This window comes from Chinchilla lanigera, unplaced genomic scaffold, assembly GCF_000276665.1.
Source record: "Chinchilla lanigera isolate Chin_1 unplaced genomic scaffold, ChiLan1.0 scaffold00012, whole genome shotgun sequence".
NCBI lineage: Eukaryota > Metazoa > Chordata > Mammalia > Rodentia > Chinchillidae > Chinchilla > Chinchilla lanigera.
Window position 1 is genome coordinate 33,492,260 of NW_004955413.1, and position 21,057 is coordinate 33,513,316.

General features: G+C 55.5%; 4 protein-coding genes across 12 annotated transcripts; 1 reads left to right on the forward strand and 3 right to left on the reverse strand.

Annotated features, from left to right (window-relative positions):
* The first annotated feature begins 88 nt into the window (after positions 1-88).
* Ncaph2 (non-SMC condensin II complex, subunit H2) lies at positions 89-11,545 on the forward strand. Of its 6 annotated transcripts, none has more exons than XM_005379577.2 (20): positions 90-324; positions 5,080-5,181; positions 6,284-6,339; positions 6,420-6,504; positions 6,575-6,643; positions 6,745-6,824; positions 6,906-7,039; positions 7,341-7,427; positions 7,823-7,956; positions 9,025-9,096; positions 9,598-9,664; positions 9,790-9,897; positions 10,025-10,078; positions 10,230-10,300; positions 10,374-10,464; positions 10,537-10,608; positions 10,739-10,782; positions 10,867-10,968; positions 11,063-11,212; positions 11,281-11,545. In XM_005379577.2, exons 1-20 carry the CDS (start codon positions 217-219, stop codon positions 11,419-11,421), a joined length of 1,827 nt encoding a protein of 608 aa, XP_005379634.1. In that variant the 5' UTR covers positions 90-216; the 3' UTR covers positions 11,422-11,545. The 6 variants fall into 6 exon arrangements, with proteins under 6 accessions (XP_005379639.1, XP_013366963.1, XP_005379634.1 ...); XM_005379578.2 differs by having other exon boundaries at positions 10,745-10,782; XM_013511508.1 differs by having other exon boundaries at positions 10,540-10,608; positions 10,745-10,782.
* A 77-nt stretch (positions 11,546-11,622) lies between these two features.
* Positions 11,623-13,158, reverse strand: LOC106146232 (protein SCO2 homolog, mitochondrial). 2 transcript variants are annotated; one of them, XM_005379585.2, is made up of 2 exons: positions 13,022-13,158; positions 11,623-12,487 (listed from the first exon to the last, which is right to left on the reverse strand). In XM_005379585.2, exons 1-2 carry the CDS (start codon positions 13,093-13,095, stop codon positions 11,674-11,676), a joined length of 888 nt encoding a protein of 295 aa, XP_005379642.1. In that variant the 5' UTR covers positions 13,096-13,158; the 3' UTR covers positions 11,623-11,673. The 2 variants fall into 2 exon arrangements, with proteins under 2 accessions (XP_005379642.1, XP_005379644.2); XM_005379587.2 differs by having other exon boundaries at positions 13,004-13,158.
* Positions 13,159-13,164: 6 nt separating this feature from the next.
* Tymp (thymidine phosphorylase) lies at positions 13,165-16,836 on the reverse strand. Of its 2 annotated transcripts, XM_013511511.1 has the most exons (10): positions 16,652-16,836; positions 16,279-16,499; positions 15,911-16,113; positions 15,381-15,479; positions 14,909-15,038; positions 14,505-14,623; positions 14,012-14,174; positions 13,683-13,913; positions 13,430-13,570; positions 13,165-13,344 (listed from the first exon to the last, which is right to left on the reverse strand). In XM_013511511.1, the coding sequence occupies exons 2-10, from the start codon at positions 16,487-16,489 to the stop codon at positions 13,187-13,189; spliced, it is 1,455 nt and encodes a 484-aa protein (XP_013366965.1). In that variant the 5' UTR covers positions 16,490-16,499; positions 16,652-16,836; the 3' UTR covers positions 13,165-13,186. The 2 variants fall into 2 exon arrangements, with proteins under 2 accessions (XP_013366965.1, XP_013366964.1); XM_013511510.1 differs by having other exon boundaries at positions 16,279-16,836.
* An 89-nt stretch (positions 16,837-16,925) lies between these two features.
* On the reverse strand, positions 16,926-18,743 carry Odf3b (outer dense fiber of sperm tails 3B). 2 transcript variants are annotated; one of them, XM_013511512.1, is made up of 7 exons: positions 18,654-18,743; positions 18,240-18,422; positions 17,900-18,103; positions 17,590-17,694; positions 17,387-17,508; positions 17,160-17,300; positions 16,926-17,065 (listed from the first exon to the last, which is right to left on the reverse strand). In XM_013511512.1, exons 2-7 carry the CDS (start codon positions 18,346-18,348, stop codon positions 16,985-16,987), a joined length of 762 nt encoding a protein of 253 aa, XP_013366966.1. In that variant the 5' UTR covers positions 18,349-18,422; positions 18,654-18,743; the 3' UTR covers positions 16,926-16,984. The 2 variants fall into 2 exon arrangements, with proteins under 2 accessions (XP_013366966.1, XP_005379640.1); XM_005379583.2 differs by having other exon boundaries at positions 18,240-18,364; positions 18,654-18,735.
* Between the last annotated feature and the right edge of the window lie 2,314 nt (positions 18,744-21,057).

A 21,057-nucleotide genomic window follows, 5' to 3' on the forward strand; every position in this document is an offset into this window, starting at 1 on the left:
CGCCCCCTCCGGCAGCCGCCGGCCCTGCCCGGGAGGACGCAGCCCGCCCCGCGCCTCAGGCCCGCGTACGTCAAAGCAACGCTGGCGGCGCTCGGCTTTCGCACTTCCTGGGCGGGAACAGCAAAATGGCGCCAGAACCGGTGGCGGGCTGAGGCCGCGGCGGGCGCTGTCAGAGGCCAGCGCTGCAGGCCCGGGGCCGCCAGCCCCCTCCCTGACATGGAGGACGTGGAGGCACGCTTCGCTCACCTCTTGCAGCCCATCCGCGACCTCACCAAGAACTGGGAGGTGGACGTGGCGGCCCAGCTGGGCGAGTACCTGGAGGAGGTGAGGCGGCGGGGTGGCGCGCGGGCGGCAGGGCGTGGCCTCCGGCTCTGGCCGCGCTCGTCTTCAGGCTCGCTCCCTTCGCTGACTCCAGCCCTGCCTCGAAGTCATCCCCTGCTCGATGCGTCCGGAGCTGTCATTGCAGCCTGCCTGTTAGCGGGCTGTGCCGGCGGCTGGCGTGGTGGGCCGGCCCAGGTCACCTGCACAGCGGAATAGACGAAGGCACACGATTTCCGTTTCGTTGTTGTGTGGCAGTTTGGGTGTTTGAGAGATCTGGATCGCAATGCAAGAAGGACTGTTTTGGATTTTCAGGCAGGTTTCAAGCTAGGACCATATTGGTTCCTGTTAGCATTTTATTTCTTCCACGTTTCACACGTGTCTAGACGTGTGAAGAAGCTGTCTGCTGTTTCCGACTTCATTTCCACTCCACCCAGCGCAGTCTGGCTTTCACTAGTGAATACTTACTTATCTCTTGCCTTAAACAGTAGTGCATCCATCTTATCAAATCCCAAGAGACACTGGAAATGTCATCTTCAGCTTTGCAGCATTTATCTGGTTGAGGACTCTTTCCATTTTGAAACAGTGATAGTGTGACTTTCTTCGTGTTTCACTGCTTGCTTTTTTCTCCTGTTCTAAGTTTTGAACTTTTAGGGTGGAGCGTTCTTTCCCTTAAACAATCACACTTATTTCCGTGATTGTAAATTCTGTGCAGGACATGGTGGGGCACACCTGTAATTCCAGCACTCGGGAGGCTGAGGCAGTAGGATTGCTGGGAGTTTCAGGTCAGCGTGGGCTACACAGTGCCTCAAAACAAAACGAAACAAAAAATTAAAAATCTCCTGTGTGTAAACTCTCAGATACGTTCCTCTGTTCCAGCCAGGTCTGTTTTCCAAAGCTGTTGTTTTTTTTTTTTTTGGTTTTTCTCTGGTACCAGGAACCGAACTCACGACCTTGCGCTTGCCAGGCAGGCGCTTTTGCCGCTGAGCTAAATCCCCAGCCCCATCAAAGCTGTTGTTTTATTATGTAGGTGCTCTCTTGACATTCACTGACATGTTATGTGAGCATCTCAGATTTGACTTATTTACAGAGGAGTTCTTTGTCTGTCTGCTCAGACCCCATCTTCTTCATCTCAGTAAGTAGCACCATTGTTCACCTAAAGGGGAAAGTGGAGAGGCATTGGTAATGGAGCTGAAAGCACACAGGGTTCATCCATGAATTCTGTAAATTACACTTCCGGAATATCACATGAATTCCCCTGTTCTCCATTTTGTTTGGCCCAGGACTGGATTTGTTTCAGACCTTCCCATCTGTGGTCCCTACCCCCTTTTATGGCCCAATCCGATCTGTGCTCCACTGGGTACCAAGTGTGACCCTCTCTCAACAAAGGGGAAAGCACTGCCCCCACTAAAACTTCACTGGCTTTTCATTGAATCTAGAATAAAATCCAAGCTTTCTCTTAGGAGTCTGGCCCTCTCCACTGTTTTTGGCCTGTCTCAGGGTTGTCTACCTTGTTCTTTTGAACCAGTCAACCTATGGCGCCCGGATATTATTTTTGGCTGAAAATCTTCACACTTTTTGCTCTCACTAAGAGATACTCTTTTTATGGCCAAGTCCTTTTCATCCTTACGTCTTAGTTTAAATGACAGCCTTATCTGAAGTAGCCCTAGACTCTGCCGTGGCACTTAGAATTAAAATGCTTATCACAGCCTTTCTTCCACTTATTTACTTGTCTGTGGCCTGTCTTCAACCTGGGAAGTAAATTCTGCAAGGGCAGGGACCATGTATATGCTATTTTTCTTCTGCTTAGTAGAGTGCCTTAACAGATGTGGAGTAAATGTTAAGTGGACACGTGATCTGATGATGGATCGTCTCTGCTTTGATGCACAATCTGCTGAGAAAATGGAGAGAACAGTGCCGGGTGGAGCTACTGTAGATTTAGGTTCCTGGATGGAGCAGGGTCCTTGAGGTTACCTGGAAAGTCCACTTCCTGGCTTGGTTATTTCTCCATCTGCTTCCTATGACTGCTCTTCCTTCCCTACTCCTAAGGTCCTGAGTTCTGGCTGCTACTTTTGTCTTTGTGCTCCTTTCATTCCCAGAAAGTTTTTTTTCTTTTAAAGGTAGCAGTGTTTTATATTCATTAAGAGTGGGAACAGAAATGTGCACTGTAGAGTGACTGTGGGCCAGGTAAAAGTTGGAAAAAGAGTACAGTACACATAGTGAGAGTGATCACTGAAAGAACGAGAACAGTGGCCCATTATGTTCTTTATTTCTAATACATGTTAGGATCTTTTCTTTTTTGTTTTTTTTTCCGGTTCTGGGAATTGAACTCACGACCTTGTGCTTGCCAGGCAGGCTCTGTGCTACTGAGCTAAATCCCCAGCCTCTACATGTTAGGATCTTACCTTCTTTTTCCATGTATGTGTTTTCTGTTGCTGAATATCTCTTGTGTACCAAGAACCAAATTAAACTCTTGAGAACAGGCTGGGGCATTGTGCTACACAGCTATAAACACAGTACTCAGGAGGCAGAGACAAGAGAGTCACCACTAGTTCAAGGGCAGCCTGAACTACATATAGGGACCCTGTCTCAAAAACAAAACAGAACAAAACCAAAAACAAAGAAGTGAGTAAAGCAAACTTGCTGTATACTCTGTGGTAGCTGATTTGATGAGACTTTACTCTCAGAAACATGAGTCCTAATGCAGCAGAAAAATAGGGTTGAAGATTTCATGCATCTGATGCTTACTTGGCCAAGCACTTTTCTTGTGTGTTTTACACATACAAGTACCTGTAATCCGCACAAAAACTATTTGAAGAGGCACTAGCAGGATTAGGGATGTGCCCAGAGTCACAGCTGATGGTGGGCAAAACAGATCCACTTTTCACCACCATGTGTTGTGTTGTCATAAGCTTACGGTAGGTATGAAAGAAAAGCTTAGCGCTGTATGAAGAGTTTGACAGGGAGACTTTGTTTGTGGTGGAGGAGTTGCCTCATCCTTGAGCTGAAGAACGTTCCGAGCAGAGAGGTGCTGAAGGTTCTGAGGTGAGAAGGCACTGGGCTCAGTGGTGGGCCTGGAAGCACCCATGTGGCTGCTGTGGATGGAGCAGAGGAAAGCTGGTGGCTAGAAAGGGAGACTGGTGAGTGTGGATGGCACCCATAGGGGCTGTTTCAGACTTTGTTTTTTTCCCAAGAGTGGTGCCGTGAGGCTTCTCAGTGAAGCACTGGGTGGTGAAGAACGCTGGTCAGGAAGAACGCTGTTAGTGCACAAGTTTGGGCTGGGCCGTAGTGGTCACTGGAGAGGAGCATGGCATTGGCAGGGGACTGGGCCTGTACTGAATGGGAAGGTTAGTGAAGGAAACCCCTGGGTTTCTGGGCAGTGGGTTAGGGGCTGCCTAGAGTTAAGTGTGGACTTGTTCATTGTGAATCTTGGTTATGACATCTGAGTGACTGAAGAAGGTGGTTGGGCATAGGAGTTTGGGCTTAGACAGAGGTCCAGCCTGAAGCTGTGAGAGTGAACGTGATGTTCTGGAGCGGCTGAGTGGGCTGGGCTGAGATTTGTCAAAGGGAAGGGCCCTCTTCAGCCTGGCTTGCAGGGCTTCATGCACCTTCTCTTCTTTCAGGCCAGGCTGTCAGGTTCTGGCCACGTTATAGCCTCACATTTCTGTAGAGCGTAGAGCTCCTGAATTAGTGGAAATAGCCCCCCTTTTGGTGACCTCCTCCTAGATCTTCCTTGTCTGTGTATCTTGCTTCTCCAGCACGCTCTACAGTTGGCCATGTTTGTGCAATACTCACTTTCCTAAGTACATAGTTGTATCCTTACTCTGCTAATTCCCTTTGCGTGGGTCATTGCTCTTCCTAAAATACCATTCCTTTCACTTGCCTAGTGAGCTTTATTCATTTCTCAGGTTTAACTTTGATGTTATCATTTCACTAGTTTATCAGATATTTACTGGGCAATAGTTCAGGCACTGAACTAGAGGTTGGAATTACCCTAGTACTGCTCACAGTCCATTATGATTGAAAATAGTGCAACAAACCAGGTGTGGTTCTGCACCCCTGTAATCCCAGGACGTGGGAGGCTGAGCCAAGAGGATTGCCGTGAATTCAAAGCCAGCCTGGGTTACAGAGTGAGTTGAAGGTCAGTCTGAAGGTCATAGCAAGACGCTGTCTCCAAAAAAAGAAAAGAAAAATAAAATAACCCAACAAGACACACTGATGGTGTAACAAGGAGGCTCCAGGCAGTAAGGGAGACCCTGCAAGAGTTTCACCAGGGACAGCTGGAGACAGGTGGACCAGGCAGACAGATCAAAGAGCTCAGAAAAACATGTGGGGACTTCAAAGTGTTGCTTGCTGAGAGGATCCAGCTTCATGGGGAAGGTTCTGAGTTAAGTATGGAGATAAAATATTGGGGGGTTGGGGGTGCCGCTCAGTAATGGAGCCTAGCATGTTTGAGGCCCTGGGTTGTGAAACTAGTATCTAACGAAAAAAAAGTTGTGGAAGTGCTTTGATCTTCATGGAGATCCTTAGTGGGCACGATGAATGCAGTCCCAGCGCTTTGAGGAAAAGGTGGTCTGAGGTGGGTTTGGGAGTTGCTGGTATGTGTTGGTAGCTTGGGCTTGGAGTGTACAGATGCACTGGTGGAAGAGGTGCCTCAGGAAGAGAGGGCTGTGAGCAAAGCAGTGCGCTGGGGGACTTCCCTAGGAGGAGGAAGCACAAGCTGGGCCTTGACGTTCCCTGCACTTGTGTCATTTCTTGCAGCTGGACCAGATCTGCATTTCTTTTGACGAAGGCAAAACTACAATGAACTTCATTGAAGCAGCACTGCTGATCCAGGGCTCAGCCTGTGTCTACAGTAAGAAGGTGGGCCCCATCTGGCTATTGGCCTTGGTACTTTAATGACAGTGGGACTGTGGTTACCTGTCCTGCTGGGGCAGGTGGCAGTGCTCATCCTGTCTGCGATCTACCTTGCCAGTGCTGCAGGCCTCAATCGTTATTCCTTTACACTTCTTAATAAACCTGGATTTAAAATGGCACGTCTAGCCGGGCATGGTGGTGCATGCTTGTAATCCCAGCACACAGGAGGCTGAGGCAGGAGGATTGTTGTGAGTTTGAGATCAGCCTGGGCTACAAAGTGAGCTCAAGGCCAGCCTGAACTGCATAGAGAGATCCTGTCTCAAAAAGATAGATAGACAGACAGATAGATAGATTTAAAAAAAGGCACATCTTGGCTTGGGTGTAACTCAGTGGTGTATTGCTTGCTTGCTGTACATGAAGTCCTGGGTTCTATCCCTGGCAGTGGAGAAAATACAAATAAAAAAATAATAATAATGGCACGGCCAGGAAGAAAGGGTAACGTTACCATGGCTGTGCACATGCTCTGCCTTCCCTGTCCCTCACTGGTGAATGCTTCCGAACTCCAGCCCTCAGCACTTGGGAGGATGAGCAGGAAGACTGCGTGTTTCAGGGCAGCCTGGACTATGTAGTGAGATCTTGTCTCAAATAAAAGAGGAAAAAAGATCCTTCCAACCCTCTGCTTAGTGTTTGGACCTCCGAGGAGGTGAAGGATGTTGGCAGGCCAACCATGGCTTAAGCTATGATGGGGTTGGCCGTGACCCCTTGGAATCCTGGGGATGGGGCAACTTACCCTAGGACCCAAGGAGGAGATGCTGGCATGGGTGTCCTGGGTGGGAGCCTGTGGGCAGAAGAGCAACGGGTGTCAGCGTGAGGGCTCAGGTCCGTGTGGCACCCCATGGTGACATGAATGTGCTTTGCACTGAGGCTTTGCTTGCTGCATGGGGAGTTCGGGGCACAGGAGAGGAGTACGGATTCTCAGTGGATGGAGTAATTCCGATGAGTATGCTGGTTTGACCAGAGGATGACTTGAGTGGCAAGATTGGCTGGGCTGGGGAGGGCTGTGGGTGGCCCTCCTTTCATGTGTCCTCACTGCCTCCTGTGTCACCAGGTGGAGTACCTCTACTCACTGGTCTACCAGGCTCTTGACTTCATCTCTGGCAAGAGGTGAGTGCTCTAAGCAGAGTGGGAGGCAGAGGCCTTCACCTTGCAGCCTCTTGGACACACATGGGTGCTCTCTCTCTCAGGCGGGCCAAGCAGCTCTCTTCAGTGCAGGAAGATGGGGCTGGTGGGGCCTCCAATTCCCGGGAACCACATGAGGCAGAGGGTGAGGTGAGTGGACCCATGGCCCCTGTCCCAGGTGCCTCCCTGCACTCCTGCTGTGAGCGCTTGTCTCCCACAGTTTCTGTCACTGGATGACTTCCCAGAGTCCCGGGCCAATGTGGATCTGAGGAGTGACCAGGCGCCCAGCGTGAGTGTCTGTCCTGTTGGTTGAGGTGGGGTCAGGTGTTAATGTAGTCGAGTGGAGGATTATGCTGGACAGCTCACCCCCAACCCCTGGCTGGCCCACAGGAGCTGCTCATCATCCCTCTCCTGCCCATGGCTCTGGTGGCACCCGATGAGGTGGAGAAGAACAGTTGCCCCCTGTACAGGTATGTGCCAAGCCAAGTCATATGGAGGAGGGTGGCCTGCCTGGGAAGGGTCTCTACAGCAGGCTTGTTTTGCCAGTACAGCTGTCAGGGTGAGGTCCTGGCCAGCCGGAAAGACTTCAGGATGAATACCTGCATCCCCCACCCTAGAGGGGCCTTCATGTTGGAGCCAGTTGGCCTGTGCCCCATGCCAGGGAGTCAGAAGGGTGAGGTCTTTGGTATGTGGGGCTTGGCGGGAAGGAATGTGTCAAAGATCTTTTGGCGGGGTGGACCTGTCAGGTATCCTGTACTTGCCGGCTTTGGTCTTAGGAGCTGTCTGTGTGTGCCTGCTTCACAGTGGATGTGCTGGCTGGAGCTTGTCCCCCTCTCCCATCTTCTCTGTGCCCTGATTGGCAGCTGATATCACAGCCAGTCTCTGTTTGGGGCCTGGGGCCTGTGGAGCTCTGCCTTCTGCTGGCCCTCTAGAGGGACTCACCACTGGGTACCAGATAGGGACTCTGCCTACTTGTTATCTCTTAGATGACAGGAGGGCTGAGGAGCAGCCAATGGAAGTCTCTGGATGCAGCAGTCCTGTCCCTGTGCTTGGCGTCTGCCAGGATGAGCCAGGTAAGCAAGGACTGGCACACTGAGGGGCCAGGGAGGCAGGGCTAGGTGGACAGGCTGGGGTGGGGCTGCTCCCTGCTCTGCGGCCTGTGGTGGAAGCAGACAGACTTGGGGCTGGCTGCTCACTGGGCCTCAGCCACCACCATCTGACTGCCCTCCTGGGGTCCTCCAGGCAGATCTAGATGGCAGCATGGAAAGAAGAATGTTTGCTAAGAAATAAGCTGAACCAAGTCATACCGCCTGACAGGGTGTCAGGCCCTTCTCGGGTCTCTGTGTGCTAGTGTTAAAGCCAAGAAGAGGGAGGAGCCTTTTGGACTCCCCTGGCATCAGCAAAGGCAACTACGTTAATGTCTGCATCCAGCTCCTGGAGCTCACTGGTCTCTTTGTTTCCTGCCCAGGCACCGCTCCAGAAGGTCCAGTGCTCAGCAGTGGGAACGAGGATGATGCAGATGCACAGGAGGCAGTAGCGCTCCCAGAGGCTGCATCCCCCAGTGCTGCTCTGGAGCCTGAGGAGCCTGGGAGCCCGCAGAAGGTAGGACCCTACCAGGGCTGCCGTGCTCTGGGGCTTGCATGGGGAGGACAGTACAGTGGCCTTGGCTCTGGGCCTGTTGGTTTCTGCCCCTTCTCTCTGGTCTTTGTACATCAGGCTCATGGGGCTTGGTCTTCAGCCAGCCTTTTGACAGCAGCTCCCATGTGCCCTCTGAGCAGAGCAGTTGCTCCTCAGGGCTGAGTGGTGCTGGTGTTGAAGGTCTGAGCCCTACAGAGCTGAAGGTACCTGGGATGCCAGCTGCTCTCCAAGGCCGATCCTCTGCGGTCAGGCTGGCAGGTGTAGATCAGTGGTAGAACTTTTGCTTAACATGCGAGAGGCCCTGGGGTCAAGCCACAGCACACAGAATAAATAGCACATAGGAGTGCTCACCACTGAACTACATTCCCAGCTCCTTATCTTTTTTTTTTTTTTTTTGTCTTTTTGAGACAGGGTCTTGCTGTGCAGTTCAGGCTGGCCTTGAGCTCACTTTGTAGCCCAGGCTGGCCTCAAACTCACAACGATTCTCCTGCCTCAGCCTCCCGAGTGCTGGGATCCAGCCCTTTATCTTGAGACAGGTTGTTGCTAAGTTGCCCAGGCCGGACTCAAATCTGCAATCCTGCTTCAGCCTAAATCCTGGGATTACAGGCATGTGCCACTGTGTCCAGCTTTTTATTTATTCTATAAATTTTTTTTGTCTTCTTTGAGACAAGGTCTCATTATGCAGTTCAGGCCGGCCTTGAATTCACTTTGTAGCCCTGGCTGGTCTCACACTTGCAACGATTTTCCTGCCTCAGCTTCCCGAGTGCTGGGATTACAGGCGTGCGCCACCATGCCTGGCTCCTATTATATAATTTTTTTAAATGGGAAAAAAAAGTTTTACAGCAGCTATTTGTATGTTCAGAAGTTTTTCTTAGGGCTTTTGTTTTTAGTCTTTTGACTATTTGAACTTCTTGCCCCAAAGAACGTCCCCATAGTGTTCTTGACATGAACCTCAGGGCCAAGCTGTTGGTACCCAGTGCTTAGGTGGAAAAGGGGCAGGAAAAGGGGACACTGTGTGGTCTTTCTTTGCAGAGTGTCACCCCACCCAGGAGGTACATGCTGCGGGAGCGAGAGGTGGCCCCAGAGCCTGTGTCCCGGCTGAAGGTGAGGAGTATCAGGACCCAGGTGTCTTGTGGGGGTGTGTTCGCAAGGATGCCACTTGCTGGTTTTTAGTGCCTCAATACCAGAGCTCAGATCCTTTGTGGCCTTGTGCACTTTTCAAGGGCACTTTTTCAAGGAAATCTTCCTCTTCCCAGAAATTAAAATCAGCTGGGTATAGTGGCACACACCTGTAATTCCAGCATTGGGAGGCTGAGGCAGGATGATCATTGCAAGTTTGAGACTAGCCTGGGCTATAAAGTGAGCTCAAGGCCAGTCTGAACTGCATAGCGAGACCCTGTCTCAAAAAAAAAAAAAAAAAAAAGAAGTTAAAATCCCCTCTGTGCAGCTCTGGGCTATCTCCCTCCCTTGAGCCCCACCCTTTACAGTCCTGGGTTGAGTGTGGTTGGCCTCTTCCGGGGATGTGATTGGACCTGGCATCTGGGCTTTGGGAGGGAAGGTGTGCAGCTCCTACTTCCGCTTAGCTTCTGCTTGTGCTGTGCTCAGGAGGCCCCAGACCCCTGGCAGAGCCTGGACCCCTTCGACTCCCTGGACTCTAAACCCTTCAAGAAAGGTAACTGGCAATGGCTACTTCCACTCAGGTCCCTTGACCAGTTTTGCTGGGGCACAAGGTAGTGGGATCGGGTGAGCCTGGCACCCTAATCCATGGCTGCTCTTGAGATAGCCTCTCTGCTCCAGGTAAGCCCTACTCTGTGCCTGCCTGTGTGGAGGAGACTCCAGGACAGAAGCGCAAGAGGAAAGGTGCTGCCAAGTTACAGGACTTCCACCAGTGGTACCTGGCTGCCTGTGAGTGGGACATACCCCATCCGCCTGGAGTGAGAGGGCAGCACCCTTGTCCTGATGCTGACAGCAGCCCCTGCTGGTAAGGGGTGAGGGCTTTGGCTTGACTTCTGCTGACTGAATTATCTCACAGATGCTGACCATGCTGACAGCAGGAGGACCCGGCGAAAGGGCCCCACCTTTGCAGGTGAGGCCAGGATGTGTATGCATGTGCTCAGGGAGGAGTTTTACTCTGCCCTCCTTACCCCACACCCTCTGCCCTGGGGTTACCCAAGGCCCTGGCTAGACTGGCGAGAGCCTGGACAGGACAGGAGCTCCTCATGAGGTTTTGTCAGCAGACATGGAGGTCCTGTACTGGAAGCACGTAAGCGAGCAGCTGGAGACCCTCCGGAAGCTGCAGAGGCGGGAGGCAAGTACCCCTGCATCAGGGTCTGGCCCCTGATGGGAGGTGACAGTGCCCTCACAGACCTCTGTCTGGACAGACAGCTGAGCAGTGGCTGCCCAGGGCTGAAGAGGGGATGTGGCCTGAGGATGACCACCTGGAGGATTCCTTGGAGGACCTGGGGGCAGCTGGTAGGTACCTGCTGGGGGTTGGGTGGGGCTCAGCACCTCCTGCCAGCTGACGGGCCACCTCCTGTGTCCCAGCAGATGACTTTGTAGAACCTGAGGTAGATGTGGAGATTGAGGGAGCAAAACCAGGGGAAGCCGCTAACCTGGGTAGGTCCGGCTGGTGGCTGGCCAGGGTGTGCTGAAGGGCGGGAGCTGTGGGAGGTGGGAGGTGGGAGCTGTAGGGGGTGGGGTGGGACAGAATCCACAGCTGCAGCAGCTCATGGTTGGCCCTTCCTAGATGCAGAGGCCTTGAAGTATGAGGAACTAGTTCGAAGGAACGTGGTAAGTTTGGGTCAGAGGGGGGCAGGGAGCTGAGTGAGGGCACCCCAGGTCTGAGTCAAGAAGCCGCTGCTGGTCCTGCCTTAGGAGCTCTTCATTGCCACCTCCCAGAAGTTTGTCCAGGAGACAGAGCTGAGCCAGCGCATCAGGGACTGGGAGGACACCATCCAGCCTCTGCTGCAGGAGCAGGTGAGGACTGGGTATAACCTGGAAGCCAGAGCTGTCTACCCAGGGTCTGTCCAAGGCCTCACCCCTCCCCACTGCCAATGCACCCTCTATTCAGGAGCAGCACGAGCCCTTTGACATCCACACCTATGGGGACCAGGTGGTCTCACGGTTCCCCCAGCTCAACGAGTGGTGTCCCTTTGCGGAACTAGTGGCCGGCCAGCCTGCCTTTGAGGTGTGTCGCTCCATGCTGGCCTCCCTACAGCTGGTGAGTGGCCTAGGACACAGAGGTGGGGGAAGTGATCGCTGGACCCTGCTGATGCCTTCCCCCTGCAGGCCAATGACTACACAGTGGAGATCCGTCAGCAGCCGGGGCTGGACGCAGCTGTGGACACCATGTCCCTGAGACTGCTCACACACCAGCGAGCCCACAAGCGCTTCCAGACTTACACAGCCCCATCGATGGCCCAGCCCTGAATGAGGAGCTGGGGGTGGTGTGTGGGAGAGAAGCCTGTCTCAGAAGCCTATGTGCCAAGAGGCTGCTTGCTCCATTGTCTCCTGGCTGGCCCAGCAAAATAAAGTGGAGTCATCATGCTACCTACCCCTTAAAAAAAAACTTGAAAAATGCTTGCTGGAACAGATCTCATACACACACAAACACATGTGCCTGAGTGCACATTTAGTACGCAAGTACTTCCTGTTTAATGATAGGGTCCAGGCTGCAGTGGTTCAGGTCAGGATGCTTTGGAAGGCAGCCATGTGCTGCCGCACACTGTCTGCGATCTGCTCTGCTGACCTTCCCCGACCATAGTAGTCGGTGAAGAGGCCATCAGGATTGAGCAAGTAGATGGCAATGGAGTGGTCCACGATGTAGTCCTGGTCCTCATCCTTGGGGCCGGCACTGTAGTACACACGGTAGCTGCGGCTGGCCTGGGCCACCTGTTCAGCAGAACCTGTCAGGCCCAGCAGCCTGGGGTGGAAGTCGCGCACGTACCGGGCCATTGCTGCTACATCATCCCGTGCAGGATCCACGGTGACAAAGACAGGCTGTACAGGGTGCAGGCCAGGCTGAGCTTCTAGCTGTTGTACCACCTGCACCAGCTTCTCCAGCTCGTCGGGGCAGATGTCGGGGCAGTGTGTAAAGCCGAAGTACATCAGCACCCACTGACCCCGGAAGTCGGCCTTGCAGCGGGTCTGGCCATGGTGGTCGAGCAAACTGAAGTCACCCTGGCCCACAGCAGCCTGGCGCAGGGCCTCTGTCCGACGTCGCTGCCGCTGCCGCTCCTTGTCAGCCCTAGCAGCCAGCCAGGCCCCACCCAGCCCTGCCCCAAACAGGGCAGTGATCAGGAGCCTAGTTCGCAGCCTAGGGCCTCGGGGAAGGCCCTGCTTGCCAGTCTCTGCAGGACCCTGTACTGACAAGTGTTGGACTCTCTCACACACGGTTTTATTTCCCAGCGTCCAAGGGAAGATCAGGGGTTTGAGCAGAGAGAACCTGGGCCAAGCCTTGGGCCCTCGAGCTAGCAGCAACATGGACCTGACGTTCCTGGAAGAGAACAAAGGTATCAAGAGCCAGAAAGGAGGGAAGAAAAACACCTGGACCCCCTGGTCTACAGAGGCCTGCTGCTGCACATCAGGCTCCCCAGCTGTCTGCTAGCTCCCCTAAGCCAGAGCTCTACCTCTAAAGCGAGCTAGCTTAGGTGGCACCAAATGTATGTCTAACGCCATACTCGTCACTTACATCTTTTTAACAAGGATTCTCAAGCTGTCTCACCTCACCCTACCTGTGTGTGGTACTGTGAACTGCTTATCTCAACAGAAAGCAAGGGACGGGTTGCCAGAATCCAGAACACATGTTTATATTTGCGATAAACATTTTCTGAAAGGTGAGTGGCTGGTTTGCAACTACCAGAGTAACCCTCTCACCGGCGCTTCCCGGTCCTCCCTTCCCCCTCGGCGTTTCCCTTCTGAAAGGACCATAGGGCTTGAAGTCCGGGCCAACCTAGCAGGAACCCGGGGCTGGAAGCCGCGCTACATCAAACGTGAGACCAGAACCCCTCACCGGGCCAGATGTCCGCACCTTGCGCCGGGTTCAAACCCAGGTCCCATACTGCCAGCCCGGGTCTCTCGGCCACGGTCGCGTCCAGAGCGCATGCGCCGATGGTGCTGCGCCTGCGCAACGGCCGCGCGGAGGTCACGTGCCCGACTCGCCCTCAAACACACCCAGCTACCCGGCTGCTCCGCTTCAGGGCTGTTCCAAGGGCGGCGGCAGGACCAGCTCGGTGAAAGGCGAAGGGGGTGTGAAGGGCGCGCGGTCAGACAGCAGGAGGGTCCCCTGCAGGGCGTGGCGTTGCGGAGCGCTGAGCGCCGGGCCGTCCAGGTGCACGCGGAGCCAGGGCGTCCCTGTTGGGGGGCGTCAGGGCACGCGGTTAGGGCGCCGCGCCGGGCGGGGCGGTCGGGACGGTGCGAGGTCCCAGGCAAGGCTCACCGCGGCGCAGCCTCTGGCCCACGTCGACCAGCAGCTCGGCGCCTACCCCCGGCCGGATCGTCTGCCCCGCGCGGCTGCGTCCAGCGCCGAGCTCGTGCAGCACGCGGGCGAGCGGCAGCGCCTGGATACGCTCCACGGTGCCTGCGGGGAGCAGGCGGGAAGTGGGGCGGCACCAACGGCGGGCAGGGCCCGGAGAGGGAGGGAGGAAGGGAGGGCGGGCCGGCTGGGGGCGGGGCTGCGGCCCTGCGCTCACCGTCCTCCAGCGCTTGCAGCTCCTCTTGCTTGCTTGCGCGGGGCAGCAGCTGGCGACGCTGGGCTGAGGTTCCGGAGCACAGCGCTCTGGCCAGACCTGGGTCCACGCCCTGCCCCTTGAGCATTCGCTCGAAGCGGTCCCTTGCTGAGCCGCTGTCCAGTGCCTGGGCCACCCACGCTGCGCCCTGCGCCTGGGTCTCCGCCTGTCCGCTGAGCCAGAGCAGGGCGCCACCTGTCGGCGCGCGCGGCGGGTTAGCGGGGAGGTCCCGCGCACCGCCCTGTAGCCTGGGTCCCGCCCTCTCCATCCCCCCACCCCCACCTCCCGCTCACCGAGCCGAACGACCAGGTCCCGCAGGTCCCACGGCCCCGCGCCATCCAGGCAAAGCAGTGCTTCCTCCACCTCCAGGGAGTGGCCCACGCAGCGGCCCAGGGGATTGTCCATGGCGGTCAGCGCGGCAGCCACCTTCATCCCCAGCCCCGCCCCCACGCCAACCTGTGGAGGGAGGCCCAGTGTGGATGTCTCGTGGGTTTTCTGTAGCCCACCATCGCCATACTTCAGTCCTGCTATTCCCTAGGTGCCAGTCCTCCCAGGATGAGGTTGGGGAAGGCTTGGCTGGGGATGAGAGCACAGCTCTGCGTCAGGTGGAGTGGGGAGGTGAAGAGATCCGGAGGACCTTTTCCCAGGCTTGGAGCCGGAGGGATCTCAAGGGTCAAGCCAGGTTAGCCTTGACAGGCAAGAGTGGTGGGCAGGGGGCCATGGATGACGGCAGAGGCAGGAAGGTGTGCAGGGAGGTCAGGCCCAGCAGGGAGAGGCAGGGCTCACCAGCGTCCGTGCCAGCTCCCGGGCCTTCTCCTGGTCAGGGAAAACTGCGGCCCCGCCGTACTTAACGTCCACCACCAGAGCAGATAGTCCCTCCACGGCCTTCTTACTGAGGATAGAGGCTGTGGGGGAGGCAGAGAGGTCAGGCAGGGGGTACTTACTTTGGGGTCAAGAGGGGCTGGCCTCCATGGGGGTAGCTGTGCCTAGTGCATTGTGTTGGGCAGGCCACTTCTAGGAATTGGTGGTCAGGCATCTTGTGACAAGGAGGTGTTGGCATTGGGGCCAGATCACCTGTGATTGGGGGAGGTCCCCCAGTCTAGTCACCCATAATGAGGGCCCTGGCAGTGAGATTGGAGGTCAGGGGGGTGTAACATGCAGAAGGAAGTCCTTGGAGTCAGTCAGGTCACCTGTGATGAGTGGCAGGCTATCCACAGTGGCTGTCACATCTCGAGCTGCATACAGGAGTCCGTCCGCAGGGACCAGCTCCTCACTCTGACCCACGATACAGCAGCCCACTACCTCCAGCAGCATTTGCATCTGGTCAGACCCCAACCCAAAGATGAACGCTGATGATGGACCCCATCACGGGCCCTCATCAGTGACTCAGGAAAGGCCCAGAACCTTGACTAATGACCATCAGTGACCTAGAGATGATTATGTTAAGTTCTCAGCAATGACTGATTTCTGGCATGGCAGTGTGGCTCTTTAATGATTAGCAGCCCAAGTCTCCAGGAATGATCTTGGTCAAAGTTCTGCTGATGACTCTGACTCAAGTTCAATGGCTGTCAACCTTTCAATTCTCATAAAGTGCTTATCAGTGGTTATGGCCCATGTCTCCCGTCAGCCCACTTCAAGGACCAGTGCGTGGCCCGCCCATACCTGTTCTGGGCTTTGGATGACACTAAATCCAGGAATGGACTCTAGCTTATCCAGGGTGCCACCTGTGTGCCCCAGACCTCTTCCGCTGATCATTGGCACCTGGTAGGATGAATACTAAGTGGGTTTCCAGCTAGTAAAGAGGGAATGGAAAATAAATTGTCTTGGCTGGTGGTGGTGGTGGTGGTGGTGGTGGTGGTGTGTGTGTGTGTGTGTGTATGTATGTATGAGAGAAAGGGAGAGAGAGAGATCTCATCCCTGGAGATAGAAGTCTGGGGTAATAGCTCTTCCCTTGGTGTCCTCTTGGGTATAGAGGGGTGAGGGGATTTCTGTCTTTCTACCTTGGTCTTATTCCAGGGGGCCTAGTGTGGACTTGAGGAGGGCCCAAGTTCCTTCCTGGGGTTGGGTGGGACAAGCGGGATCCATTGTTTGGGGGCTCTGTCTGGGTCAGACTTGAGGTTGTGAGCTGCCTGTGGCTGGCCTGATTGCTGACTCTTGGGGTCAAAGGTTCTGGAGAGAAAGTGATCTCTAACCTTGCAGCCACATGCAGCCAGGGCGGGTGCCAGGACCAGGCTGACCTTGTCACCCACGCCCCCTGTGGAATGTTTGTCCACCAGCTGCTGGTGCCAGGCTTCTGGCCACTCCAGCTGCTGCCCAGACTTGGCCAGGGCCTGAGTCAGTGCAGAGGTCTCCTCCAGATCCATGCCTCGCAGCCGGATGGCCATCAGCATAGCCCCTAGGTATGGGCACATGAGAGGGGTGTCCCCATAGCATGGGTATCCAGGAGCTGCTGTTGGTGTGGGGGCGCATGGTGGCATCCCTGGGGGTGGGTGTTCTGTAGGGCAGTTGGCGGCGCCAGGGTCCGGGTCGGAGTTCAGGGTGCCCAGCCCTTCCCACACACCGATCTGTGTGTCCTGTGCGCTGCCGTCCACCACCGCACGCACGAAGTCCCTGATATCCTCCTCACTCAGGCGCTCTCCGTCTCGCTTCCTGCGAATCAGCTCAGGGAGCTGCTTGGGCTCTGGAGCGGGGTCTGGAGGTCCCCACCCCCCTGCCCCCGAGAGGCCACCTGGTGCAGGGGGAGGTGCGGCCCGTGTTCCCAGGGCCTCCATTGCTCCGGGCCTGCGGGGAGGGAGACACCCTGGAACCTGGCCTTGTGGCCTTGTCTTTCCGGTCACACGCACTTGTCCCGACCCTGCTGCGGTGTCTGATGTCCACCCCTCTGCCCCGTGTAGCTTCCACGTCTCAGCTTCACAACTCTATCCTGCCCGTACCTATTTACTATGGCAGCCCTCGCCCGTCCGGCTCCGATTCCTTCCCGGTTCGCCCCGCGCCGCCAGCCACCAGGGACCAGGGGCTGCCTGCGGGCGGGGTCTGGAAGGTCTTAGCGGCCGGGGGCGGGGCTCGCCAGGCCTCGACCAATCCCGAGCTGCCCGCGAGCGCAGGACTTCCGTGCTACAGCGCTGTCACCCCCGCCCCCCAGCTGCTTGCTGCACGCGGCTCCGCCTCGACCACGGCGCAGAGAGGAAAGAGAGGCGGACACGCTGCTGGGTCAGCCGGAAACTTTAAGTGAAGGGCTGCAGGCAGCGCCCGGCCCGCCCCTCGGGTCACTTGTTCGGGTCGGTCACCATCCGGGCCAGGTAGTCCGAGTGCCGGATTCCGAAGCTCCAGCCACGGGGTTTCTGGTGCTGCAGAACCAGGAGACACCGCTGACCTCCCGGAGCCCGCGGGCCCCAGGCCACGCATCCCGCCCGGGACCCTCTCCCCTGGGCTCCAGACCACCTTGTTCACGTTGTAGGCCGCAGGCCCCGGCTTGAGCGTGTTGTCCTGGGGGAGAAAAGTCCGCGCCTGCATCGTGAACTGGGGCGCGCGGGTCTTGTAGACCCCGGGGTTCACCACGTGGTAGGCGCAGGGGCCCGGGCTCTGCGGGAGGGCAGAGGTCGTGTGTCCTGGGCCCTTCTTCGGCCGGTCCCTGGCCGCGGGCCCGCCCCGTGCTCGTGGCCCCAAACCTTGCTGAGGTCCTCGAAGCAGCTGCCCACCGAGCTGCGGCCGTAGATGGAGTAGGTGGGCGCCGAGACCTTGCCGACGACGCTCGGGCCCAGGAGCGAGGGCACTGTGTAGGCCCCGGGACCTGAGAGGAGCGGGCGGGTCGTCTCGCTTGGCCCAGTGTGGCCGGGGAGCGGGATGCGGAGATGGGGCTTTCCATTCTCACCTGGGGTCTGGTGCCAGCCTTGGACGCCCCAGTTCCGGGATGCGATGCTGTGGCGAGGCGCGCTGGGGTAGGTGGCGTTCCCCGAGCGTTCCGGGAAGTACCTGCCTGCGGGACACACCGTGGGTGTGGACCGGGCATGGATTCGGGGACTGGGACGGGAGTCAGGCCAACCCTGGCAAAGCCCCGTGGGGTTGGGGATTCTGGACTGTCAAGGCCGGATGTGGGGTGCTGGGATGCCGAGGGGGACCCGGGGCTCAGGGGAGTCTTCGGGTGCCCTCCCCGGGGAGGCCAAGGCCCCAGGGATCCTGACCCGGTCCAGGAGTGCGGAAGGGCGGCGAGGCTCGCAGGCGGCCCTGGATGGAGTAGGCAGGGCAGCCTTCGGAGCCGCGCGCGGTCATGCGGGGCGGCACCAGGTAGCCTGGCCCGGGCCCGCAGGTCGTCTGCCGCTCCGGGAGGCGCATGCCGAAGGTGTAGGCGGGAGCGCGCTGCCGGGAGGGGTCGTGCAGGAGGTAGCCTGGCGGGGGCGCCCAGTGTGAGCCGGGGCTGCCCCGGCACCCCACCGCGCCGCTGTCCCCTCCCTAGGTGGTCTCCGGCTGAACCCCACTCCCCCGCACTGCCCCGCACTGCCCCTACCCCCGCACTGCCCCTACCGGTGTTGGGCGGCAGCTTGTATTTGGGCCCCGGGCCGCTGTACAGCGCCGCGATGGGGCCGCGGGGCCGGTGAGGCCGCCAAGGCCCGACCCAGACCTCGGAGCCCATAGCGTGGGGGCTGCACCTAAGGCCGGGACGCGGTGGCTCTGCAACCGGATCCGCGAGGCCGCGTATCCCGGGCGCTTGGAAAACAAACCGGGGACAATGGGGCTCCTGGCGCAGAGGGACTGGGCCAGGGGCCGAGCTCCGCGGACCTCCTGGTCTCGGATCCCAGAACGGCACCGGCACCGCACCGAGCGTAGACCCAGACTTGTGGAAGGGAATTCCGCGGGTTCGGGGTGGGGGCAGGAGGTTTTGGGGCCCTGGGAAAAGGTGTGGGGCACGGCCTACTTAGGCACCCGGGGTACACTGACCTGCTGGCTCGGAGGACAAAATAGGGTAGCTGGACACCTCACCCTACTCCCGCCCAAGCCCCATTGTGTCCCCAGCTGCTTCCAGGCAACGGGACTGTCGCACACTGGCTCACCCCGCCTCTGCTGCCGGGAGGGATCCAGGCTCAGCCACAGACCAGAAGAGGCCTCACCCTTCTGCCAGGTTTGGTGCGCCCATTCCAGAGTTAGACAAATCTGCAGACAGAAAACCAGTGTGAAATAAAGGATGATTCAACAGCAAGCTCAATTTATGTGTGGAGAGAACTTTATTTATTTAAGCTCACGGAATATTTGTTAAAAAAAAAATCAGACCAGAAGATAATCATGCAAATTGAATAAAGGGATTCGATAGGACACAGGATTTAATCATACTCCAATACACTTGTAACCGAACAATGAAATGTAAAAGAAAAGAAGAAAAATACTTCACAAGTCCTTTTAAAAACTTCTGGATCAAAAGAAACTCCGGATGAACATGGTGATACACACCTGTAACTATAAACTCAGTTGATGATAGATTTCAAATGTGTGAAATTTGAAATAATATTTAGTATTTAATTTTTTTTTTGAGACAGGGTCTCATTGTGTTCTATAGTTCAGATTGGCCTTCAGCTCGTGGTGATCCTCCTGCCACAAGTGTCCCTGCTGGGATTACCAGCGTGTGCCACCAAGCCCAGCTACATTAGTGACATTAACAAGGATTTTCAAAGTAAGAGCCCCAAACGGTTGTGCCAGCAAACTTACTTCCAGGCTGCTGACAGTGCTAATCCAGATGAGCAGATGGGAAATCGACTCATTTTTCCTCCTAAGTCACATCTCTAAATGTACTCATTGTTCTGCTGATTGCTGCCTTGTGGTTTTAATTTATGCCGTATTGTTTCAAAAGTAAGAGAAAGCAATGTGCCTCAGATGTGACTCCACACCATCATGACGTCCAAGACTGATGACATCTTTGTGGGATGTTTAAATTTTAAGATATTTATATAAGGGTTCACTATTATATTTACATCACTCATAAACTCTGCCATTCTCTCATGCTTTCTACTCTAGAATAAGTAATCACTCAAAATCATCTTATTTGCATTTATTGTTGTCTGTTTAGTTTTAACAACACAGTGGCAAAGATTGCAAATAGGCCACTCAGCCAAAATCTGACTACACAAATGTTTTTACTACCTCATAAAATTCTAAAATTTTCATCCAACATTTCATAGAATCTAAATTTGTCTTCTTGAAAACTGGAGGGCGCTGGCAACTGGCAACATGAGGCAAAACTGTCTTCAGTAGCCAGATGGCAGCCACGCTTCTTTCCTGCCCAGCACAATCTCCACAGATATGGTTGGCACCCCATGCCCAAGGATCCAGCCAACAGCACACCTGTGCTAGCAACACGGCCTTTCCAGGCCCTAACACCTGACACCTGTGCTTGGTCCCGTGCCTCAGAGCCAGCAGTCATGCAGGGAAGGAACCTTGGTGGCCACAGCCTCTGCCTTTCCACTGCACACAGGTGCACTTAACCCTAAAACCTCCCCAGTATTCAGCTGCAAGGGAATCTGCGAAATGTATGTGTGGCTTTTGAGTTCTAAACTACACAAAAATAAGTGGAATAGAAGCTGAATGCTACTGACCACATCTGGGACAGGTGGAACATCAAGACTTCTGAGTTTCAGATTTGAATTGTCCGTGTCACACACACAAAGGGTGGAGAGGTTTAGATTGGAGATACAAGCGGGGATAGCTGGGGTTGCTGTATCTGGCCTCCACTCTTGTAGGTACTGTTTCATTGGGATACAACCACGTGCATCTGTTCACTGTTTTCTGTGGTTGCTTTCATGCTTTGATGCAGAATTGAGTGCGTGACCTGCACAGGCAAAATAGTCATAGTCTGCCCCTTTGCTGAAACACTTCGTTGCCTCCAGTGTAGAGATCAAGTGTGAATTTCAAAAAAGTTAAGAGCACAGAGTCCCAGGGCTCATGGCAGCCTTAGGCCAGGGATTTGGCAGAAATGAGCCCTGTGATGCTGTAATCCATCAAGACGTGGGCACCTGGCTGCGTTCTCAGCACCTTTCCTAAACCAACAGGTTCTGGGATATATGGTGAGTGCAGCTTCCTAGGCTCCTACAACCTCAGAGGTGCACCCGTGGTATATTTTAACATCCTGCTGGGTTGCATGAAGACTCCATCTTCCCAGCTAGGTTACTATGGAACTCAGAATAATTATCTTGCAAAGTTGTTTTAAAGATGCCATTTGTAAAGACACGCATTTAGGTCTACCTCCAAATTCCTGGTGCAGTTTCTTTGTTTTATTTATTTATTTTTGGTACTGGGAATCGAACTCGGAACCTTGCGCTTGCCAGGCAGGTGCTTGTGCCGCTGAGCTATCTCC